The sequence below is a fragment of the Cheilinus undulatus genome, linkage group 23, assembly GCF_018320785.1.
Source record: "Cheilinus undulatus linkage group 23, ASM1832078v1, whole genome shotgun sequence".
Lineage (NCBI taxonomy): Eukaryota > Metazoa > Chordata > Actinopteri > Labriformes > Labridae > Cheilinus > Cheilinus undulatus.
The window spans coordinates 17,107,848-17,133,498 of record NC_054887.1 but is presented as its reverse complement, the minus strand read 5'-3'; the positions used below and the strand labels follow the sequence as shown (position 1 = coordinate 17,133,498).

Genomic DNA, 25,651 nt, shown 5'->3' with positions numbered 1-25,651 from the left:
TTACAGATCTTTTTTTTCCTGTCACACATCTGTGACTGACTTTTGGGTCCTGACCCAACAGTTGAGAACCACAGGTATAAATGATGTGAAAGGCTGCCAACCATGGTACATCCAGTCGCTTAAATCACTTTTCTCCCCCATCTTGATGCTTTGTTTGGATCAGCAGATCATTCTGACCTACATGCTAAGGCTGTAAGCACTTTTTCTTAAATTGGGGTTAATTTAAGTTCATAGTTATTGCTGTAATAATTTTAATTTTGATTAATCTCATGCTTTATTGTCCCTTTGATCACTTAAAAAACTCAGTGGGTAACTCAAAAGTCATCTGCACCTTGTTTTATTAAACATTTACCTTTTTATTGGTCCCTGATGTTGCAATCCATGACAAGTTCCTTTTTCTTTGGTGAACATCATGTCATAATCTTGGGTCTACTTAAGGTAGCATATTGTCTGTCAAATAAAAGCAGGTCTGTATCCAAACAGGAAGTAAAGCACCCTTAGTTTAAGGCAGGACAAAAATGCAAAATCAAACAGAAGTTGTTCTGCATGGAAAAGTGTGGAATTTCAAAATGGAATGATTGTAATAAACTACAGATTATGCAATTAAAAATTTGAATTATAAGCAGTTGAATAAGTGTACCTAATGAAGTGATCAGTGTCAGTTCACTGTTTTTTTATGTGACATTTCCCCAGTAAAAATAAATCCTACCAGTCACAAAGCAGCTTTACAACAATCCAGAAACTGCTGGGGTTATGGAAAGACAGTTTCAGTCAACATTTTCAGAGAACTGTGAAATTATCACTGTGAAGAACCATCATTTATGCTTTCTTCAGCAAATTCCTTGATCCATGAAAAGGGTTTTATGAGATGACATGCTGGATACAACAGAAGCAAATCATCAGCTTCAGACAAAGACCGTTTATACACATTGGATGTTTTATTAAAAAAGAAGTTATAACAGTTTTTTATACACAACTATTTATGAGGTTATAAGCCTATTAATAGAGAGCATTTTGTCTGTTTAATGACAAGCATGCCCACTTCACAATGCAAAGAAAAAACAAGAGAAGGAGGGCAGAGAGGGTGATAAAAATAAGACCAAGGATGGACTTTTTCAAAACAAAAAATAAACCTTTTGACTTTTTAACCCCTCAAGTATCACACACTAGGTAACAAATACATAGTTTCTATTAAAAAACTGCAATTTTTTCCATGCTGTGTGTGCCTGCTTCAATCCCCTGATGGCAGCAATAGGCCAGCACAGGGCACAAATCCACACAAAGCACAAGACAGAATGGGAGAGGTGTGCACCAAGCCGGCCTCGACTCCACACCAGAAGCATGCAAGTGCACAAGAGGACACAGTCAACACACGGGGAGGGGGAGGAGGAGGTGGTTTTACAGGATCAGGGTGCTGGCTCTCTGCAGCTGTGCTGATAAAAAAGGGAGAATGGGCCCTGGACGTCCTGTCTATGGATTAATGCAAGAGCAGTTCACTCAGTTATCCAAGGACCTTCATCTTTATTGTATCCAGCAGGGTGTGGGAGTTTTGGGGATATGGCTCAGGATATTTTGAGGTTCCAGGAATCCTAATGTAGCAGTCAGGTGTTGATGTTTAAGCCTGTGGGTAGCAGTTAGGCATTGTTGTCTCAGCAGAGGAGGCCAAAAAGACATGAAATAAAATCACAATAAGCTTGTTTTCCATTTTAGTTGGAGGCAATTACCTGAAACACAAAGGCAGTCAGTATTCTCTCAGCTCCATACATGCCCATCAGATGCAAATAATGCTGAAAATAAAACCTACAAATTTTACCCAAACATCAGAGTCTTGAGACGGACATATCACTAGCTCCCTGTTGCACCACTGCATCATAATGTGCTATTTTTATTACAATTCTTAGCAAGGATACACTGTATTTTCAGCACTCTGGTACAATACTGCACAAAAAAGTAAAACAGGAATTCCAATCTGAATTTCTTAAAACAAAAACTTCAAGCTCAAGTAGTGAAAATCGAGTTGAACCATGACAGTGCTCAGATTAAAAACAAAAAAGGAGGTCTCTTTAATGAATAAATACATATTTATGGGCAGCTTTAGGTAAGAATCATTGACTATGAAGGCGGGAATGAGGTACAATATGCAGGTTTGTTCTGTTTAAGTGGGTAAAACATTCACAAAGCTGTATACTGCCTTAAAAATGTTGGATATCACAAACGTTAGCTCTGGATGCTAACCCAGAGCAATTAAGACTAACCCAAGGCTGGATGACAGAAATTATTATCCCATAGCTTTACAAGTTTAAACTCTTCAGATAAATACTGGAAATGAAAAACAAATGAGAAGGATGTCTCTTGTGGAGAGTTTGAAACAATCTATAAAAGGCAGAACCCCGTATTTGATTTTTTGTACAGTTAGCTCTATCAGGCTCACTACACGTTAATCAACACCCCGCTTTGAAATCCCTCATCTGTACAACTCTGAATCTTTAAGAAGACGACAAGCAGGCATGTCTATGGAGTATTTTACATGTAACCACACAACAGACACTAACTAAAAAAGTCAGATGAGCAATGAATGCTTCAGCAGGTAGAAAACTAAGCTAACTATCTGTAATACGGCCGTTTTTGTGGAAGTCAACACCCAGAAAAAGCCTAACTATCCTGACAAGTCAAAAGCACGGTTTAACAAGTAGTAGAATGATTTCCAGCCTTTCAGTATGTCCCGGGTGAGAGATACAACCCATCTGTTTCCAACCTCTAACAATCCTTCATTAGCTCATCAGCCCTGGGTCATTCCTCTTAACTGCAACAGAGTGAAACAAATTTAAAGGATTAAACTGTAGGAAGAGGAGAGTGAAAGGATGTGCTTTTCTTTGACTTTCATGGTGCATTGGAAAAGATGGTTAGGGGGACGTCTTCCCTGGTCCCCGTTGTGATGAGGCACAGAAGAGGGAGTTGAAATCAGAGGTGACAAGGGGACCTCCCGGGTACAATTCGGCCTTGAATCTCCCAGTTTGGGATCTGCCTTACAAAGCAACCAGTGATTCTTACTGCAATCTATGAAGTGAGTACATCTCAAGGTTTTCTAGGTAGTTTGACTGCCACGTCAGCCTCCGTGAGCAACACTCGGCCAGTGTTTTTGGAGTTTTTCATGAGGCTACGGAGAACTGTTTTTAGCACTGTACAAGGTAGATGCTGTACATTAAAAAAAAAAGTAATCCAAACTTGTTGACCCCCCCATCGCAAAAAAATACAAGAAATAAAGGAAGGGGAAAAATATCAAAGCTGCGATTGCATTCTCTTTCAATAAACCTCATACAAGTTTTCTTTTGGGATTAGAAACAAATCTGTACATACAAATTTAATCAAAACAAAAATTGCTACAGGGCTAATTGTCATATATTGCGCTCTAATTTTGCAATCCTTTAGTTATCCACATCCAGGCAAAAATAAAGTGTAAGTCCAGTTGGGTATTTATCACTGATCTAACCAATATGGAGGGCATGCATTTGCAGGATGTGGAACGTTAGGAATGATACGCATACCTGAATCTTTAACCATGTGACCATTTTTGTTGCTTTTCACTAAAATCTAAACCGACTTTGATGCTGGTTTTTCTTCACCACGTCAGGTGATAGTTACATTCTTTCTCTGCTTTGGAAGCTGTTCTGAAACAATAACATTATAGAAATTTGTTTTAAAATCTAAAACAATGCAAGATACACAATGAGAATGTCTGTTGCTCAAGTGCATCCTGACAGAAAACTAGAGCAAATTTTCTGAAATATAAAATTCACATGGTCAGATGGTTAAAGGGTAGCTTGGCTGTTTTCAGTTTCCATCACACTGATCGAGTCTGACCAGGAGCTCCACAAAAACAAGTGTAAGTAACACAAATCAACACCCAAAACACCTAACTCGTATTAAAGAGCCATGCATTTGATTACCTGTTCATGAAATCCTGACCTTCTCATTATCCTCCTAAGACCCTGAGTGTTCATATGAGGACAAAGCCTATGGTAATAAATTCTGCCATTAGAAATATTAAGGCAATTTTCCAGAAAAAAAAAACAAAACAAAAGTAAAAGTAAAAGTAATTTACTGGAGAATTCATTTTAAATTTTCAGGAATTTTCTTTAGAATTTTTTGGGACCTGTTTTGTTATTTTGGGAATTTGGGGATATCATTTCTAAAGTTTTAGAAATCTGCTTGAAAAAATTTGGTAGGAATTTCCATCCAAATTTTCCTGAATTGTCATGGATTGTTTTGAGTGCTTGGGAAAAGTTTTTGTTCAATAATCCTCCAAATTATCAATGTATTTTTTGGGGAATTCATTTGTACAATTTGGGGAATTTGGTTTGATATTTTTGGGGAATTTATTTGGAGATTTTCCAGAATTTTCATTGGAATTTTGAATGGATTTATTTGTAAAATTCTTAGAAATTTGATTAGAAATTTTGTTTTGAATTTGCCTGATTTTTTTTTTTTTCTTCAGAAAATTTCATGGAATTTTCAGTGAAAATTTCATGTATATATTTTCAGAAATGTTTACCAAAATATTTGAATTTTGTTTTAATTTTTTTTTCACTTTCATGGAAATTTATCTTTAAAGTGATGGAAATTAAATCAGAAATCTGGTTACTGAATTTTTCTGAATTTTCATCTATTTCAGGGAGGATTTTTTTAGGGGAGAAACTGAAGGAATTTGTTTGGAAATATTCCAGAAATTTCATTGGAATTTGGGGGAATTTATTCGTAAATTTTGGGGCATTTGATTAGAAATTTTTGGGGAATTTGCCTGAATTTTTTCTGAAAATCTAATGGAATTTGCGGTGAAAATTTTATGAATATCTTTTCAGAAAAGCTTACTGAATTTTAAGGGAATTTAGAGGTTTATCTATGTTTGGAAATCTCTGATCACTTTAATGGAAATCTTCCAAGACCAGAACTTTTAGTGAAAATTAAATTCATACCTGTTCTTACTCACTAATCAAATCCAGACCAACTGGACAAAACACACTCAAAATGCATTTAAAATTTTGTTTAAAAAGTTGTGTGTTGTACAGTAAGATAAGACTGTTGTCCTCACATGCGTCATTTTTGGTGAAAAATACTTCCTGTTCATAAACAGAGCCCATATTTTTTACTTATCAGGTCCACTCGTCCTAAATAAGTGAGAGAAACTAAAAATGCTTTTCAACAAAAGCCTGGGTCTCAGGAGATTGTGCATTTATTTTGCATTTCTCAGCTGCTCTTGTAGTGCGTTAGATGCATCCATTCAGACAAGAGTAACAACAACTTAAGTAACATGTCAAAAATGACTATATTTTACCAACATGTCTCAATATTATGAAAAAGACCTGCTTAGGAGACATTGAGGGTTGATTTCTGGGTGTTCTTGGCTCTACACCTTTTGTATTTTTAAGCTAATGTGTGCTAATGCACCCCATTTGTGATTGTGCGCTTTAAAAATACAGTCTTGGTTCCTTAATGTAATTGTAGAGCTAAACACCTTAGCAGCTCTGTTTGTTATGAAGCATTTAATAAAGAGTTGGTCAGACTCAGTTAGCATGGTGGAACAAAAACAGAAAAATTAGGATTCAGGCCTTAATTCAAAACTGCTTTTAAAAAAACAGAGAAATTTGAGTAAACAGGCGAGGAGAAGTCCTGCCTAAGACTACATGATGCACCTCAAAAACTGCATCAATGAGAGGGAGAGAATGTGAGAGCAATCGCGACATCTGTGCAGGGAGAAACAGCTACAGAATGGGAGGGGTGTCAAACACACCAAAAGGCTAGATATCCATAAAAATCCTTGTTTAGTAATAATAATAATAAAAAATCAACTTGTTTAAATATGAATATTATAAGTCTGCTTTTCTCATGGTTAGGAAATCAAATATAGTCTCTGTGGGGGGTTAAAGGAGGGGGCGGGATGGGGGAGCCCTCCTATCACTACAACTCCATGTCCTGGGCCTCATCTTCTGAGAAATCAGACATGGAGCTTTCGGATGAAGAGTCGCCTGCCCCCTCTTCTTGCTCCTTCAGAGCCTCCTCTGTTGCATATTTCTGGATGTACTCTGTGAACGGAAAGTTGGGAAAACATTTGTTAAATCTACCAGGGGGAAGTTAGTGCAATTTTTAGACATATGTATTCTTCTTTACCTTTGATTTTCTGCTTGTACTCCTCTGGCCGGTGAAGGTACATGGCAGCTGCATCTCCATTCAGGGGGTCGATGGGGTTCGGGTAAGCCAGCAGCTGCGGCAGGAACGACTCAAATATGTTGGTCAGATCTGTGAAAGAAGATGGCAGATGAACACTTCACCATCTTATCTAAATCAGACACATATTGCAACCAATATATGTTCATATAAAGCTGTTTCCTCTGCTAATTGGTCGGAGGAGAGCTCATAATCGATTTCCACACCTATAAGCCAAAGATGACCATACAAGAGGATGAAGAAGGATGCTGAATATGCCAGCAACAAGACTGCAAATATAAAATCCTCAGTCTGATGGCCTCACAGAGACACTAATCCCTTTCACAAGCTTTCTGCTAGCAGGCCTCGGCTTTCTCTCAGAGCTGAGGCCTAGTTAAAAACTGCAATTCTGCTCTCATCTCCTGGGTGTCACCGTTGAGTCCACTCAAGATGGGAAAACAAACCCTTAACTACATTCTGTGGTACAGTATAATCATGTTCAGCTGATTTAATCAGCTGCTTTTGTTCCATCATGCTCATTAAGACTCCTTATAGACTGAGATCTGATTGGTCTATTGTCATGTTTGTCCAGAATGATTTACTTTTATCAAGCCCTACACAAAACAAATCATGCATTATAATCCATGTAAACAAAGGGGAAACAGCACAAATGTGATTGCAGAGGAAAACAGTCCCTAGATTTTTAAAAAAGTGCAAAAATTTTCAGGCTATATCAAAAGCTGTAATCAGTGTTAATTCTTAACTAAGTTGCTTTAACTTAATTTAGGGTCTTTAACATTCTCCTCTGAGTCTCATCGAGGACACTGTTGAAAATAAATAGGCAGGGATGCTGAAACATCTGCTAGGGATATTACTGTAAAGCCATTTATATTGCTCAACAGCTATCTTAGCCCAGTGGAGGGGCTGTAATGAGAAATTAATGGGGGGAAATGAGAGAGAAGGGCACAGGGACGTGAAGAGCTGCAGAAGCATGGTGAGGGAGAACAGAGCTACAGGGCGAGAAACAGTACATTCAATCGCTGCCACATGTAATATGTGACAGCATGTCCGTGCCTCTCACAGCTGACGGACAGTAAATCATCCTTGACGGAGGTGAACGTTATCTGACCTTGCAGGGTGAGGGTATTACCTCATTAGTGAGCACTTCTCCCCTCAGTAAGAAGATTAGGGACAATTGTGCACAACTGCCTAATGTGTCCGCACTTGCTAGCGAGAAGCCCCGCAGTAGACTTTTTAGGTGTCGATGGTTCTGTGTCAAGTTCTTTGCACATAATCACGCAGGACTCCCAGTGAGGAAACTTAATATGAACACGTACATGGAAGGGGGTGAGGCGGCGGGGGCTTACCGTAAAGGGCTGTCCATGTCTGGTTGATGACATCTAAGCACACTGTCCCTGACCTGGGGAAGTAAGAAAAAAAACTGTGTCAGTGGGGTAAAAGGTTCACATAAATGCTGCAGGCTGCTCATTAGCTGGCTAAATACACCGGCAACCATATAGCTGGACAGTAAAGTCAAAGTCATGGATGGATTTACTCTGTATGGAATAGCTTTCATTGCCTTTTTCTGTTCTTTTTTTAACATCAAACTGAGCAGCTCTTTGACTCGTCCATTGTGTTGCTATGAAAAATTTAATGAGACAGGTGTGTAGGTGGGAAACGTGTTCATCAAAACCTTACAGGTAAACTCTGTACACTGTCTAACTTACAAAAGAAACTTTTTTTAAAATATTATTTTTGGGTTTTTTTTGCCTCTATAGGACAGGACAGATGAAGAGGGACAGGAGAGTAGGCAAGACATTCAACAAATGACACCAGGACTCTCATGTGAAATGAGGGCTGTAACTTCATAGTTTCAGTGTATGCTCCACCAACTGAGCTAAACCAGTGCCAGCATAGAACCCAAACATTGCAAATAAAGGTTCCTTTTGCAAGAGACAGGGTGCTGCAAGTTGTGATAAATGTAAAATCTTCCTGTAGAGCTCTATGCACCATGACTATGACCCTGTTTTTAAAATGCACGGAGAAATATATCCATTATTGACATTTAGATACTGGATATAGTGGTGGTCTGGAATGCCTTCTTCTGAATTTGATTTGCTGTTTAGGCACCACAAACACTGAGGTGATCTGTAGAACTCTGCTAGTTTACACCTTGGATGATGGGAACACTACCCCTTTTTAGGGATCCTGACAATCTGGCTCAACTCAGTAAAAGGGTCTGATCTTTCACTTATCAAACAGCTCTTCATTTGCAACAATTTTGCCTTTTTATGTTGTTAAACAACAATAAAATGGAATGAAAGGGAATAATCCAGCATCCATCCTTACCATATACAGATGAATCTAAAAAATAGAATATCATGAAAAGGTTTGTGTTTACCTGTGATTTCATTCAAGAAGTGATATATTCATATATTCTAGATTCATCATTACAAAGTGAAATATTTCATGACTTTTTGTGTTTTAATGTTGATGATTAAAACACAGCTCACAAAAAAAACAAAAATCCACTATCTCAAAATATTAGAATATCACAAAACGTAAGTCCAACAAAGGCCTTCTGGAAAATTATGCTCATTTATGCACTCAGTACTTGGCTGGAGCTCCTTTTGCATGAATTACTGCATCAATACAATATGGCATTAAGCCAGTCAGTCTGTGGTCCTGCTGGGGTGTTATGAATCCCAGGTTGCTCTGATAGCAGCCTTCAGCTAGTCTGTATAGTTGAGTCTGGTGTCTCTCATCTTCCTCTTGGCATTTCCTGAGATAGTCTCTATGGGGTTCAGGTCAGGCCAGTTGGTTAGCAATCAAACACAGTAACACCACAGTCAGCAAACCAGTCTGGTAGTTTTGGCTTCACTGTGGGCAGGTGCCAATCCTGCTGAAAAAGAAAATCAGTATCTCACATAAAGCTTCTCAGCAGATGGGAACATGAAGTGCTCTAAAATCTCCTGGTAGATGGCTGACAGCATTGACTCTGGACTCGATAAAGCACAGTGGACCAACAGCAGCAGATGACATGGCACCCAGACCATCACTGACTGTGGTAACCGAAAATAATGGATTTCAAGCACCTTGGATTCTCGGCCTCTCTAATCTTCATCCAGACTTTGGGACCTTGATTTCCAAATGAAATTCAAAATTCCATTTCATCTGAAAAAAAGACAGGCTTTGGAACACTGAGCAGCAGTGCCGTTCTTTTCTCCTTAGCCCAGGTGAGACACTTGGTTCAGGAGTGACTTTACACTGGGAACAAGACACTTGTAGTCCTTTTCCTGGACACATCTGTGTTTGGTGGCTCTTGATCCACTGGCTCCAGCCTCAGTCCACTCCTTGTGAAGCTCCCCTCAGTTTTTGAATCTGCTTCATTTGACAGTCCTCTGAAGGCTGAGCTCATCTCTGTTGCTTGTGCTACTTTTCTTACCACACTGTTCCCTTCCAGTCAACTTTCCATGAATATGCTTTTATACTTTCACTAATGACCCTCTGTGGCTTACCCTCCTAGTGAAGGGTGTCTACGATCATCTTCTGGACATTTGTCAAGTCAGCAGTCTTCCCCATGAGTGGGGCTGTGTGTACTGAACCAGAGTGAGAGAATTACGGCTCAGGAAACCTTGGCAAATTGGACTTTTCTGCAGTACTCTGATATTTTGAGATAGTGGATTTTTGATTGACACATCACAACTCACTCTTGACTTGTCTTGAATTCAGTCGTTATTTACCAGTACCCAACAGGATTTATTTACTAAATATTACATCCTTTAAAAGCATGCTTATAACAACATGCGGGAGAAAAGCTGTTAAAGAGGCACTGCTAGCCTTTTAGCTTGTGGCTTATTTCCCCCCATTCATTCTTTTTGCACACAATGATGTATAGGCAATTGTTTGCATAAGAGGTGGGCTAGTGAGTTGTGACTGAAGATGTTTTGTCAATGCATAATATGGCCGCACATACTTAAGTACAGTCACTTAGTGCGAATGGCCAAAATGCATCATTAATGTAAAATGTCAAGAGGGCCATAAATTCCTTGTGCTTCAACACTGTCTCATTTGGGGAGGAGGCACAGGTTCAGCCTGTCCATCAGGTCCACCCACAGACCAACCTTCATGTACTGTGTCCTTCACAGGAGGTGGCCTCTGAGGACTGGATTAATGGTCCCTGAGAAACACAGTGCTCAGCCGACTTCAAATATCTGTGTGATTTTCTGATGTTAATATCCAAACAAGTGCTTCTTATCAAAGGTAAAACTGTACTCCAGATACAAATTCATCTTTTGTACTAAAAACAAAAAAACAAAAAAACAAAAAAACAAAAAAACAAACTAACAAACAAACATGAAAAGGCAAAGAAACAACAATAATAATTCAGCTGATGTTTTGGCTTACAAAACAACAGGCCAGCTGTTTAAAACAAGCAATCATCACAAGATATGCTTAGAATTCATAAAAAAACAAAAAGCCTTTAACAAAGTGTTAAAACTGAATTATTCAATAGGGTCTACTGCCAAAAAGAAACCCATTTGAAATATTTAAATAAAGATCAACATCAACTTACGCTTCATCAATGTTGGGATGAAAAATCTTGTTCATGAATCCTGAAAAAGAAAGGCAGAGATAGGAACTGATTAAAGATATTTCAACAAAATGTGAAAGTATTACTCTTAATTTGAGAGTACAGAGCCTACCTATTGATGGCGATTTGAAAGGGTATTTGTCGGGAAGATCTACTCGCACCTTCCACACGCCTCCCTCGTACGGTGCTGCACATAAAAGGAGGACAGAAAGAAAAAGACAAAACACATTTCATCAGACTCTGTCCTTCATGAGAAACTGTAGGGTTATATCAATGTTCTGCACTCCTTTCTCCTCAACAGAGAGACAGGCCGCTGGAGAAACAGCTACACATACTATTTCTTTTGCAGTTTTCTTCTATTTTAATGCATTTCAGCCCAAGAGAATTCTCTACTTCACTTCATATTATACACTGACATCAAAGAGGAGGAGGCTGTGAGCATGAGGTGCTCTCTTAAAATAGCTGTGTGTAACAGAAGCCTTATGCGTAACTCTCAATCTCATAGATGAGTGAAAACACTTGTTTTGAGGATGAATGAGGGTGAATACTCGCACACGAGGAGAGGCAACAATCCCGGTTTATTTGGCATCGTTACGAGGCATCATAAACGGGGTCAAACACCCACTTCCTCTCTTTACTGATGCGTAAGTGGCAGTGGTTTTAGCGCAACAGATGTTGCAGGCAGAAGAAGTATTTCCTGCTGATGAGGCCAAGCTCCTTTGCCAAATTGCCCCTCAAGCCCAGATCCTCGGGTTTTACACTTTGTGGCCTCGGGCATAATTTCAATCCTTGTTACGTTGCAGGCCTGCTGTGAGGAACCACTGTTTATGTAGCAAACAAGAGAATGACAGATTCTTCTGCTACATGCCCTATGGGCGATATTACTGTATGTAAATAAACATCATATATGGATGGACTATCATAAAGTCAGAAAAAAAGTGGTTAATAGGAGTGATAACATGTCTTAATCTAACATAACTGGAAGCTTGCCTGAAGACATCCTTAATTCTACCTTTATGTTTCAAGAACACAAAAATAAAGTTTAAAAGGAAATTAGTCTAAAAGATGTTAATAAAACAGGAAAGAGGAGCACTTACTTCCTTGTGGTCCGAAAAACTTCACTACAAATTCATTGAGTCCACTGAGGATGGTAACTTCATGCTTGCTCTCGATGCTGTGAATAAAGGCTGTTAAGGACAACGTCTTCATGTGACTGCATCCACAACAACAAGCACAAACTGAGGCACAGCATTAATGACACATTCTTCACTAATAGTCAGGGTTGGCCTCTCTGAAATGGTGACTTACATGCATTTGTTTTAAGAGTTACACATCATGACGTGCTTTGAAGCAAGAAATACAAAGACACTGGCAAAGTCTGACCTTTCTCCACTGTCCTACCTAACTTTCTCTCTCTCATATCAAACAGGGTTATGAAAATGAAAGAGAGCAATGATGGCATCTGACAGATAATGAAAACAAATCAATGCAGAGAGATTACACTTGGATTCTGTTCTGACCCTATAGTCCTGGAGAGTCATTTTCCATGACAATCAATAGAGTCATGCCAATTTTTCACTGCTCATGGGATGAATATTCTCCGACTGAATGTGCAGTATTTGGGCCACAGATTCCAAAACAAATGAAAAAAATCATGCATAGTCACACCAGCCGGTAGATCATATTCAACCATGCTACAGGCCTCCATCCACCTGTCACTCTCTAATAATCCTCTTGGATATAAAACACAAGTCGACATGGGAAACAGAACAGGAAGCTGTCTACTTAGAAAGAAAGGCTGAGATTCCAGCTAACTTTAACCAACCTCAGCTTTTATTGAACTTATATTAAGAAGCTGAAAACCTGATTCAAGAAAGAAAAATAAGGCAGAAAATTCTCAATCTTAGTTCAACACAGACAACGTGTGTATTGTTTAGACAAGTAGTTTTGTATTTCAGGCGAATTACAAAAGAGATAAGAGGATAATCCATCAAATCAGAGAAAAACACTTCAAAAAGCATGCCAGCAAACAAGTTCAAGTTACTCTTAAAGTCATAAAGAAGCCATCATTAAGGCAGTTAAAAGGTAATGCCACATGACCCTGGTAAGGACACTGAAAGGGCCAGTAATTCACTTACGCAATGGTCACTTGCCAGAAAAAAGACCAATGATTTAGGGCTGTCTGTGTTAATCGAGATTAGATTACAGTTATATATACACACTTTATAAATTTATTAATCACATTAACTGCACTCTGTCACTTTTGGCACAACTTACACACTTCTTTTGTCCCTTTAGCTGCACTGTAGTTACACTACTCTTCTGCAATTGTAGCAGTGGTGGTCTAAAACATTTGCATCTCAAAACGCAAAAAAAAAAAAAGAAAAAAGGAATTAAAAAGCAATTAAACATGATGAATGATAATTAACTATTGAAATCATTGGTCTGAAGCCCTAGTTTTCATATATTTCATCAAACTCTTAAGTTTAAGGTTCTGTGTCTGCAGCCATTGTTTTTTGTGCCAGCATCCAAAAGTGCTTTGTTCTCACTAGTCTTTATTGTTGTTACAAAGTTGATTTCTGCTTTCCTCCGTAGTATCTGCACCATTGTTTTTAAATAGGTAAATATGCCTAACATTTTCCTTTTTGTTAAGGAAATATCACCAATAAAATATGAAAACTAGAAAAGCACTCAAAGAGCCTCTGCCATTAGCCCCATCTCCCAATAGTAAAGAATCCTTTAAAAAATTCCTGGATCCAGACAGTGATCTGGATCAGTCCCAAAATCAAATCAGTTCTTCCTTATGTAATTTCTGACATTTCCTGAAAATTTCATTAAAATCCGCTCATAACTTTTTGAGTTATGTTGCTAACAAACTAACAATCCCTGCCGATCACATAACCTCCTTGGCGGAGGTAGCAATGTAAAGGAATACTGTGTTAGCACTAGAAGCTGCTGTAGGCTTGGAAATTTAATCCAAAGAAGACAAGAAGTAAGCATAGAACACTTAAAAGTCACACAGTTACTCTGATGACTTCTCTACATTCACGGAGTGTCCAAAAATATAACTTTCATTTCACAAACACTGTAGCCCTGCTTCATTTAAAATTTCCTGCACTTTGTCTTCCCTTTCTACATATTAAAATGTTAAATTTTTATACTTTTTTAATCCTTTTTGGTTTAGTAATTCTTATATTCAAAGTTTAATTCCTGCACATTGAGAGAAATGCGAACTGGAGTAAAAATCCTTGTTGCACACGCATTCTTGGCCAACAAAGCTGATTCTGAGATTGGTTCACCTCTGCTATGGCTGTCATCAAAGCTGATATTGTAAATCCTGCCCCTTGATTTTGATGGCCAGTGAGGGAAGAGTGACATTGATGGGCATGATGCTGTTCTAAAAGTTGAACTCGTTTTCAACTGAGAGTGCTACGACAAAAAAAAAACCAAAAAAAAAACCAAAACAAAACTGAAGCCAGGGGCATTTTAGCATTGCTGGGCTATGTTGGTTTTGTATTAAAAATCAGTGCTGCCAGTGCAAAAGTGGTGTCTGTGGACACAGGCCCTCATATAACCTGCAACTGTTTCCATAGAAAACACCAGAAAAAAAAGTCTTTCCCATCACCTAGGGTTGTAATAATGAAACAGAAAAGTTGTTCATAACCTCAGCAAATTAACTTGGTCCTAATCTAAGTCTGAAGGTTTAATCTAGTACCAGCAGATTTCTCTGCTCTACTGAGCTGACAGGACTGGCTCCTGATTCACTGGTGCTAAATATCCATATTTTTAAATGGGAAAAAGACATGCTCTGAGAAGTTACCAATTTGAGATACCACATCACTACTTTATGACTCTTCTTCTGACATAATTAAAGGTAATGCAAACAGAATTTCACTGGCCCAAGAAGAAAATGACAGCAGGATTACAGAGCTGGTGGGATAATGTCAGACAGTGAACTGCAGTGAATAAATACACTACATGGACAAAAGTATCTGGCCACCTAACCATTATACCAAAAAGGACTATAATGACATGTATTCAAATATGTGGATTTAAAGATAAAGTTGGCCCCCTTTTGCAGCTATAATAGCCTCCACTCTTCTTAGAAGGCTTTCCACAAGATTTTGGAGTATTTTTGTGGAAATTTGTACCCATTCATTCTGAAGAGCATTTATGAGGTCAGGCACTGATGTTGGATGAGAAGACCTAGCTTGCAATCCCTGTTCCAGTTCATCCCAAAGGTGCTTGACGAGGTTCAGGTCAATGCACTGTGTGGGTCTTCCACACCTAAATCATCAAACCATGTCTTTGTAGTCCTTGCTTTGTGCACTGGGACACAGTCATGTTGACATAGAAACGGACCTTCCCCAAGCAGTTGCCAGAAAGTTGGAAGCACAGCAGTGTCCGCCCTTTACTGGAGTATAGGGACCTTTGCCAAACCCCGAAAAACAGTGCCACCATTATCCCTCCTCCAACAAACGTCACTGTTGGCACAGTGCAGTCAGGCAGGTAATGTTCTCCCAGCACCTGCCAAACCCAGACTCGCCCATCTGACTGCCAAACAGAGAAGCGTGATTTATTACTCCTCAGAACACAGTGTGCTTGACATCACTCCATATGATGCTTGGCATTTTTGATATGAGGCTTGCATGCAGCTGCTTAGTCGTGGAAACACATTCCATGAAGCTCCTGTCACACTGTTTTTGTGCTCACATTATTTTGTATAACAAATGCAGACTGCATGACTAGATGCTTGATTTAATACACCTGTGGCAACGGGTCTGAATTAAACACCTAAACTCAGTAACTAAAAGGTGTAGCTGAATACTTTTGTCCATATAGTGTTTATTAATTCTTCACTTTACCTATTTAGGGACACTTTATATACTTTAATTGATCAGATTTACTAATGAGTCATGATATGATTGCCTTACAATAGATCAATTCTTGCCAAATTACAATATCATGATAGAGTTGTTACTGCGATCCTGTATCATATTGTTTATGATACATTATATCTTAAAGCAGTTAAATGCCAAGATTATGTGACTATAAAACTGTGTCGTTTCCAAAAAACACTGAGAAGGTTTTAAAAATTGTCGATGTGAATCTAAGCATCCCTATCTCTGCAACAAAGTGCAGATAGTTTGGACGCTGTAAACATGTTTTTGTACAGAAGCTAAGACTACAGTATAAGGCATGAATGATAACACCACATTTATTTATGGCATGCATTCTAATGAAATAATCTTGGTGCTCACAAAGGATCTCTTGACCTTGATGTGGAACTTAAGATGGCTATGATGTGTATCTGCTGTGATATGACACAATTCCAAAGCTATTTGGAGTTGTTATATAGCTATATATTTATTACCCATATCTTCTCATTATGGTTAGCAGAGGAAATAATCACCTAGAGTTTTCCTGTAGAACTCCAGTTACATACATAATTACATCATAACAAACCCTCCAGAACATTAGCTTATTTCTAGTCAGTGTATCATATTGCAAATCCAACATTACAGCTATGTGCTTGTAATGTACACTCGCACTGATCATTTCTGATCTCCAAGCTACCACAAGATCATCACAGAGAAATCGTTTCCTTTTCATGTGAGCAGAGGGAGGAAGCACTGGAAATAAAAATGAGGCATAGAGAGAGAGAGAGAGACTCAGCAGGAAAATAAACAAGATGGAGAAGAAAACGGTGGCAAAATAGGAGAGACGGAGCACATCAGAGACAGACGGTACAAGGGATGGGATAAAAATCAGTTTTCCATGACACACAGTAGCAGCTGGCTTGTCAATCCTGATTGAGTGCGTATCCCATTAGCAGACTGACCCCTAAAGGGTTAAATCAAAGGGGTTATTTTAAGCTCTGGTTGAGTCTGCGAAGAGCAGACTGAGTCGCTGGCTCCGGCAAGGAAATGTGTCATTGTCAGACATAAGAGGAACCTCTCTGTTCTCTCTCATGTTGGAGTCAAGCAGCCGTTTTCAGGCTGTTTGATGCAAAGTTCGAGGCTGAATAAGCAACCACTGACACCAAGAGGATAACACTCATTCTAGTGGCAAAACAACTAGCCGTATGCAACAACAAGACTACAGCTCCCACTTCAGACGGCATGTTTACATTCTGCAGCTCACCAAGTTGTGCCCTTCATGTAAGGACGTCTATGCATGTAGTGAAGCTGCTGTGTGAGTGAATGTGTCTGTCCACACATGAGAGGGAAGCATTGCAGAGGAGGGGGATGGTCTGAACTGTGTGTTATGTTATAGAACACAGCAGTGAAGCAGGGTGGGAGATAAGCTATTAATGGGGTTGAATCAACACAGATCATGCTGCAGGCTAATTGACATTGCCTATACTGACTGTGGGAGTTAGAGGAAAACATTTGCTGCTAAAGAAAACAAACTCACAAGTTTATCTCAAGAACCAATCTTCGACTTTTTATGCCAGATTCAACACTCTCACCCTCTTCTTCTTTGCCAAAGCCATTCACTAAAACCATAACTCCTTTTAAAGCAATCTATAGTGTCATCATGACAACAGTCTTAGACCCAACGCTCCAAGTGCTCATTCTTTCCACCACGTAAATAACTACGAGACACTGTCAGTGACACCTTCCTCCCCTTATGAGGGAGTTTGGCAGGTCTGTTAAAAACAAAAAACAGTTCCTAGAAGAGCTTGTAAATTCCAACCTGTTTGATGGAGTGGAAGATGTATTTAGCATAGGGTTGAGAAAACAGCCACTCCGCCTGCCAAACACAGAAGATGATAAATGGATGGGAATAAAAATGGATAGGTAGGAGATACAGACTTAATTAACTAAGTGCTGATGCGTCTTTTTGTTTGGTGTTTTTAACAGAAGTGACATGATGACACATTTAAAGCTGGTTTCATTATGAAAGCTGACAGGACAGCAAAAACTTTGTGTTGCCGTGTGGTTTCATTTACATCAAAATAACACACACATGAGTAGTATGAAGATCAACCCTCAATCAACCTAGGTTTAACATTGCAAATACTAAAGCTGCAGTATGCAGTTTTACATGCACATTCCAAGACCTTACACCACCCTCTCTGCTGCCTCACATAACACAGCTAAAGCCCCTCCCTAATAATTTGGCACCAAGCATTCAAATTAGTTTTGCTGGGCTTGAGGAGGAGCTGGGGGTGTTCCTGGGAAAATGATTTCACATCCAATTAAACCCACGTTATAATTGTTTAGCCAACTAGTCTAAAGTCAAGCAGAAATATTCTGTAAACCAGCTTCACACTGCAATGGTAAAACAACTTTACACAGTAAAGACACAAAGTAAGAAGTGCTGGCATCACTAGCCATCATCCTGTACAACACTGATCCAAAAGTTGAACGTTTTTCAACCGAGAGCAAACTAAGCACTGCAACAAAAACAGCGGACACTGAGGACGTTTTTTCTGATACCTCAGAATGTCGGACCACATTGGTTTTGGATTAAAAATAAGTGCTGCTAGCCCACAAAAAGGCTGGCTGTGGACACAGGCCCTAACTGCTGTATTTGGTGTGGCTCTTGAAGGGAAATATATCCCTTTGAAATTCCAACCAGTCTCTTCAGCATCCAAGACAGTCTGGCTGCAGACAGCTGCTGTCAGACAACTACAGTGAGATGCTGCTTCCATCAAGATGAAAATGCACTAAAACGTTCAAAATGTTACATTTTTGGTTAGGGTTAGGGTAAAGGTTAGGATACCAAGAGTTAAAAGTTAAAAACCTGACCTGCAAAACCTAATGACAAAATGTGTATCAAACCAATTAAACAGTCTGCTTGCATGAAGCTAACAAAGCTATGTTAGCCATGTAGGTATCACATAAACCCATATTATTAACATAAAATAGCTACATAGCTAATGTAGCTAAAGTTTACAAGGCCGCATTAGCTGTGTTAGCTTATGTCATGTCCTAAACCTAATCAAGCTACATTCACTATGTAGCTACATCACCGACATTGCTAATGTAGCTACATTAGCATTAGCTACATTTGCTAAGTTCACATTGCTAATGGTAGACTGAACATGCTACACTGGTTTACATGGTAAAGTTAACCATGTAGCATAGCTACAAAAGTATTAGCAACATTTGCCCACAAGTAAAAATAGATGAAATATACTGTACCAGCAAGGCAGTATCCATAATACAAGTACAGTGGCTACTAATTGCAGATAGTGTTACAGTTTAGACTGAGCATTTGACCAGGATTGTGGGACTGAAATGACAAAAAATGCAAATAAAAAATAATCATGGCTATCTCTAGGAGGCACAATTAATTTTTCAATCACACAGTGCTGTTAGCATGCAACAGTGAGTAGCTAAGCCAAAAGTAGATGGCAAAAACAGGAAAAATCTGGTTGATCTTTCTTTGTTAAGAGTTGCTGTTACTGGAGTTTGTGCAAGCTAGCCCTGATTGGATGTTTTATTCTGGTTTAATCAATTATATGAGTGGCTAATGTACAGGCATGGTGCAAAGCTCCTCTGAGGAGCTTCTAGCTGGTTATATGAAAATAACCAATAAAAGAAATTATATACTTATTCTTGTAGATAACCTAAACCTACAAAACAACATGAGACGATCAGTATGAAGATTTATTATTTCTATGCAGTCATTTTAAGGCATGCAATGCACAGAGGTAGGTGTCAGATAAGAACTAATAGACTGCGTGCAGCCAAATTGCCTTTTTTTTACATTCTCAGTTAAGTTATATATTTGACTGTTAAAATAAGGCAGGAAAAGATATTTTGTTAAAAAACACGTTTAAAAAAATCAGTACATTTAGAAGTGATCACTGCACAGGGCTGATAAACTCAATGCAAACATTAAGTTCCTCACAGCATTAATGACATATATGTTTGAAAAGTAACTCCTTATTTAAGCATTGTTTCAGGGATGCAATTTGGTGTTTCAACTGGAAATGAAGAAAAAAAAATCACCCTTTACTGCAGCTTCTATGCTGTTTATGATACAAGCTGAATTAAACCCTTAATGTTTGGCTTTGGAAATGTAGTACAAAGAATTCACCATTAATTTTGATCAACATTAAGCCATAAAATCCAAATGAAAGAGTAATGTATATTGGACTTAATGGTGTTATTAGCAGGTTCTGCACTATTCCGTATACCCAGCATAATGGCTATCCATCCACCCCCCCATCTTGGATTAGTATAGATAAGTCATAATCTGTGGATAGCACCAGGTCAATATGCTTTAACGCAGTTCTTATCTGATACAAGAGCCTGATCAATCCAGGAGAACATACATACAAACTAAACATGTATGCGGCAGCTTTTCAGATAACCAAGAAAGCCATGAGAAGAACACACAACTGCCTGTGTTAACACACTCACCAACAACACCTTCCTTATATAGTGAAAGAAATTCTAGAAAACACATAAAAAGGAGAGAAAAGTCCTTCAAATGTTTCAAAGATGATCACAAAGTTGAAACATTTCCTGGTTGTTATATTTGAAAAGTACACTCAAAGGCTTAAGTGCAAAAATATGCATAAAATAGCATTTACAGTTGTGGTCTAGACATGTCTTGCTTTCCTTCTGGTCTACTCCAGCCACTGTCCCTGTCTGACCCTGAGTCAAAATATGCCTTTCAGGCCAAGCTCTCTCTAAGAATGGAAAACAAACATGATGGGGAATCATAAACAGCACACTGTGAAACAATGCAGTGGCATCTATGCTGGAAGGGTTCCCCTTTTTGGAGAGAGGAGTTGTTTATCGACTAAAATGAGGCACTGTCTCATATCAAAGCAATTTCTCATCTCTTTATGTAGGGTATAGGAAAGAAAGAAATCCCTGATTCTCCTTTCCTTAACCAAACTGATGTAATAAATCCATAAGCTAGAGTCAACATAAACAAAACACTTTTGTCAAATAAAGACAGAATTTGTGAGTTGTATTCATGATACTGCATGTAACTGACTGATCTGAAGTAGACCCCTAGATTACTGTAAAATAAAGAGTACTTTTATGCATTTTTAATGCAAAAGTTTGCTCTGTCCCATAAACAAGTGCAACCAGTAAACCAGTCTAAAGTACCAAAGTAATACTGTAATGACTGCAAGTGCTGCAACATCACACCTTACATGAGACCTGATGCTACTGATGTTGAAAATTCAACCCTGTTCATTGTGTATTGCAAGAGACCAGTGCACTGCTCAGCACATGCTGAGATGCACCGTGATGTAGTAAACAGACATGGTGGAGTGCTGATTTATTTGAAAAAGCTCCTCAATTAAAAGACAAAAAGTGATCAGCGGAGGTTGGCAGGGCGCATGCTGCTGCCTTACTTCATAGTTATCACCTGCTCAGCTGGGAGCTCAACTACCATGTTATAGCTAACAAGAACACCATCTCCACAAGGTAAAACCAGATGGCGCTAAAGGAGCAACACAGCTATACAGAAGTTGCAGGTCGTGGACTTCACTGAATATAATTGTAGGCGTCACTCAGGAAGACAGTTCAGTGAAATCAATGGGATCAAATCACAGAGAAGCAGCCCTGATAAAAGGGAAAAAATGTCTTACTGTGCTGAAAGATGTCAGGATAAGAATGCAATAATGCATTGCTACAGAACACCATTGCTTGAGATCTTTGAAGCAAAAAGTAGATGTTTATAGATGCATATATGGCAGCAGAGGGAGCAGTTATTGTGGCTTGCTATGTTGTAACATTAATTAAGAACGTAATTGAATAATTAACAAAGAGTTAATACTAACCCAGCCATATGTGTAGTATCCATCAGTACGTAGTTATTTGACTTGTTTATGATGGCACACATTTTTTTTTACAGATGTAGTTTATGTCTTTGTTTGTAGCTAGGCAATAGTTTGGTCTTTGATACACAAATCTCAGTATTCAGTGTTGTGAACTTGACTGCAAAGCACTAAACTGTATGTGTAGTTTTATTCACTATTCGTTTAATAGATGCTAGGTTTCTCCACACGTTGTACACAGATGTCTGTCAGCTGTAACCTTGGCCATTTACTGGAATCGCTGACCCACTGTGGGTATGGCTCAGGGAACCTCAGTCCATCGCTAGGAGGTAAACTTATTAGTGTCAGACTACTAGTCTTCCCCTGCAAATTTAAAATAATTGGAAAAGGCATCTAGATGGTCCAGAACTTTCTAATGTGAATTAAAAGCTACTGGTAGCTAGCAGACTTGCAGCCACCAGCTGAGCTCTGCTCACATAACACATCATCACTGTGTACAAACACAAAAACGGTCTATTATAGACTTCACATATCAGCATACAATACTCTCACCACCTGCTGACCTCCAGCTTAAAGTAATGCTTTGAAAGGAAAGATTACAGGGCTCCTGGCTAGTCTGAAACAACAGGAAAGGCAGCAAATCAAATAACAGAGCAAGGTTACTGAATGACACAACTGACACCATGTCCAATTTCCAGTTAATACTGGTACTGAGTAGAGTAGAAGACATTAGTAGTGCATTAGTCGCTATGCTTGTGTTTGAGACTGGAAAAGCAATGCTTAGTTTTCTACTTGAAAGACACCAATGGTCCAAAGTCCCAATACCCACTGGGGAAAAGTAACATAAAAAGAGAGGGTAGAATAAGGTCAGCCAGTAGAGCAGAGGGCAAAAAAAGCAAAGAAAAGAACACGGCAACACGATACATGCAGTTGTTGAAAAAGATAGTGAAATAAGAAACATGGAAAGAGTGATGCCAAAGAGAAGGAGAGGGAGTGATGCAGTGATAATGAGAGAAGAGTTCAGGCTGCTGAATGCTGATCTGGCCTGGCAGGCAGATCTGTGAGAATGACATCATTGCCGTGGACTGCAGGTCGATGGTGAGGATGATGATTTTGCCTGTCTATAAACACACATGAAAGGACTGAAATGTCTGGACTGACTACAGTATATGCCATAATAGTCAAGAGTAAATCCAGATTACCATGAGATCACAGATGAGTATAAGATCAAGGTTATCCACAAGGAACGTCTAAAAACTTAACACTCCATTATGAATTTTCATGCTGCAGAGATTCTGTTCTAGTGAACCTGGGGAATACAGGACTAAAGACAGAGCAGTAGCAGAACCAGGGGGCAGAACTGTAGAAAAGTATTCCATCTGTATAAAGAAGTGTCAACACATCATAAGGTTGAGAAATCATAATGAAAAAAGTGGTCATTATTAACGACTAAAACAGAAAAGAAAAAAGAATGGGGCCTGGTTAAGAGCCTTGTGGAACACCCTTATTGATCGGGCAATATAGCAAGTTTTAAGGCACACTATATTGCCGAAAGTATTCACTCACCCATCCAAATAATTGAAATCAGGTGTCCCAATCACTTCCATGGACACAGGTGTATACAATCAAGCACCTAGGCATGCAGACTGTTTCTACAAACATTTGTGAAAGAATGGGTCGCTCTCAGGAGCTCAGTGAATTCCAGTGTGGTACTGTGATAGGACGGCACCTGTGCACAAGTCCAGTCGTGAAATTTCCTCGCTCCTAAATATTCCATAATCAACTGTCAGTGGTATTATAACAAAGTGAAAGCAATTGGGAATGACAGCAACTAAGCCACAAAGTGGTAGGCCATGTAAAATGGCAGAGCGGGGTCAGCGGATGCTGAGGCGCATAGTGTGCAGAAGTTGCCAACATTCTGCAGAGTCAATCGCCACAGACCTCCAAACTTCATGTGGCCTTCAAATTAGCTCAACAACAGTGTGTAGAGAGCTTCATGGCCGAGCAGCTGCATCCAAGTTATACATTACAAAGTGCAATGCAAAGGGTCAGATGCAGTGGTGTAAAGGACGCTGCCACTGGACGCAAGAGCAGTGGAAACGCATTCTCTGGAGTGACGAATCACGCTTCTCCATTTGGCAATCTGATGGACGAGTCTGGGTTTGCCGGTTGCCAGGAGAATGGTACTTGTCTGACTGCACTGTGCCAAGAGTAAAGTTTGGTGGAGGGGGGATTATGGTGTGGGGTTGTTTTTCAGGAGCTGGGCTTGGCCCCTTAGTTCCAGTGAAAGAAACTCTGAATGCTTCAGCATACCAAGAGCTTTTGGACGATTCCATGCTCCCAACTTTGTGGGAACAGTTTGGGGATGGCCCCTTCCTGTGACCACACCAGTGCACAAAGCAAGGTCCATAAAGACATGGATGAGAGAGTTTGGTGTGTATGAACTTGACTGGCCTGCACAGAGTCCTGACCTAAACCCGATAGAACACCTTTGGGATGAATTAGAGCGGAGACTGAGACCCGGGCCTTCTCATCCAACATCAGTGAGTGACCTCACAAATGTGCTTCTGGAAGAATGGTCAAAAAAATCCCATAAAAACACTCCTAAACCTTGTGAAAAGCCTTCCCAGAAGAGCTGAAGCTGTTATAGCTGCAAAGGGTGGACCGACGTCACATTAAACCTTGTGGATTAAAAATGGGATGTCACTTAAGTTCATATGTGAGTCAAGGCAGGTGAGCAAATACTTTTGGTAATACAGTGTATTTCAAACTAGATATAGGGTAAGATGATGTCAATTATGTTGACATATTTCATTGTTGGTTTATGATGAATATATGCAAGCCTAATGCTCAAGAAGGAGGGAAAGAGATTGTTTACGGTACGACCCATCAGCAGTAATAAGCTTACTGACTAGAAATGGGATTTTACAGTTGTTTCAGTAGTACTTAAGTATTTACTAATTAACAAATACTGGTGGCCCACTATGCTTTCTGTGGTGTGCTGCTAATAAGTCAATTAACAATCATCTTTAAATACCTGTTCTGAATTAAAAGACGAGAGGTTAATTTAACAGAGTTGTTTCTCAATACAAGTCTCTGTCAGAACGGGGGTCCTGTAATTTGCCTGTACAATGTATTTACAGTTATTTTGTTGTTCAACTTTATTCATAAACAACGTCTGGTAGTTACATTCATGAAATACCTTAGTTGCATAAGTTGCAGACCAAGCAACATTTCAGAAATTAGATGGGCAAAAAGGTCAGAGGTCTAAACTGGGGGTAAGTTATGTATGGAATAGGTTTGGGAGTAGATAAGCAAACAGTGGCTAACTTGAGCTTTGTTACCTTTAGCTAGAGCTAACATACCTACACAAGCTACATAGTTAACATTACTACATAAGCCACTGTAGCTAAGGTAGCTTTAGCAACGTAAACTTTAGCAAACGTAGCTAAAGCTTATGTAGCTAAAGCTTATGTAGCTAAAGCTTACATAGCTATATACATAATGTTGCTAAATAGCTTATGTAACTAATGTTAGCTTCATAGCCTGGTTAGTACAGACATCCATAAGCTTCATGAGATTTAGCTACATTAGCAACTTAGGTATGTTATTTCCATAGCTATGTAAACTATGTTGTTTATGTAGCTAACATTAGCTTTGTAGCTTTTTAGTAAAGATATCCATGACCTCCATGAGCTTTAGCTACATAGCGATGTTACCTTTGTAGTTATGTGATCTACGTAGCTTACATAAGCAGCTACATAAGCTACATTTGCTGAGTTAGAATGTTTTTATGGAGAGCTTTTCCTGTAATCAGACTGCTAACTCAGCTTTATTAAACATTTTGTAATCAGGTTTTGCAAGTCAGGTTTTTTACTTTTTGTACCCTAACCCTTACCTAAAACCTGACCCAAACCTAACTGAAAGTTTAATCCCATTTTATTTTGAAAGTTTTAGTGTGTATATCCCTCTTGACAGATGTGGAGTCTCAGATTAACAGTATTGAGAGGGGCCGTCTGAGATCTGCTGTCTGCAGCCGGACCCCTCTCGAACAAGACAGTTCAAACTTTATTCTATCATTGCTGTCAATTTCTCAT

General features: G+C 39.1%; 1 protein-coding gene across 1 annotated transcript in view; it reads right to left on the bottom strand.

Moving 5' to 3' along the window:
* Positions 1 to 922: 922 nt before the first annotated feature.
* ube2h (ubiquitin-conjugating enzyme E2H (UBC8 homolog, yeast)) overlaps positions 923 to 25,651 on the bottom strand; it is a 37,760-nt gene continuing 13,031 nt past the window's right edge. Inside the window, exons 2-7 of the mRNA XM_041780655.1 lie at positions 11,893 to 11,969; positions 10,908 to 10,982; positions 10,778 to 10,817; positions 7,569 to 7,621; positions 6,166 to 6,294; positions 923 to 6,080 (exon numbers count right to left, since the gene is read on the bottom strand). Coding sequence (XP_041636589.1) covers positions 5,956 to 6,080; positions 6,166 to 6,294; positions 7,569 to 7,621; positions 10,778 to 10,817; positions 10,908 to 10,982; positions 11,893 to 11,969 — 499 coding nt within the window. The 3' untranslated portion in view covers positions 923 to 5,955. The remainder of the gene's footprint in view (positions 6,081 to 6,165; positions 6,295 to 7,568; positions 7,622 to 10,777; positions 10,818 to 10,907; positions 10,983 to 11,892; positions 11,970 to 25,651) is intronic.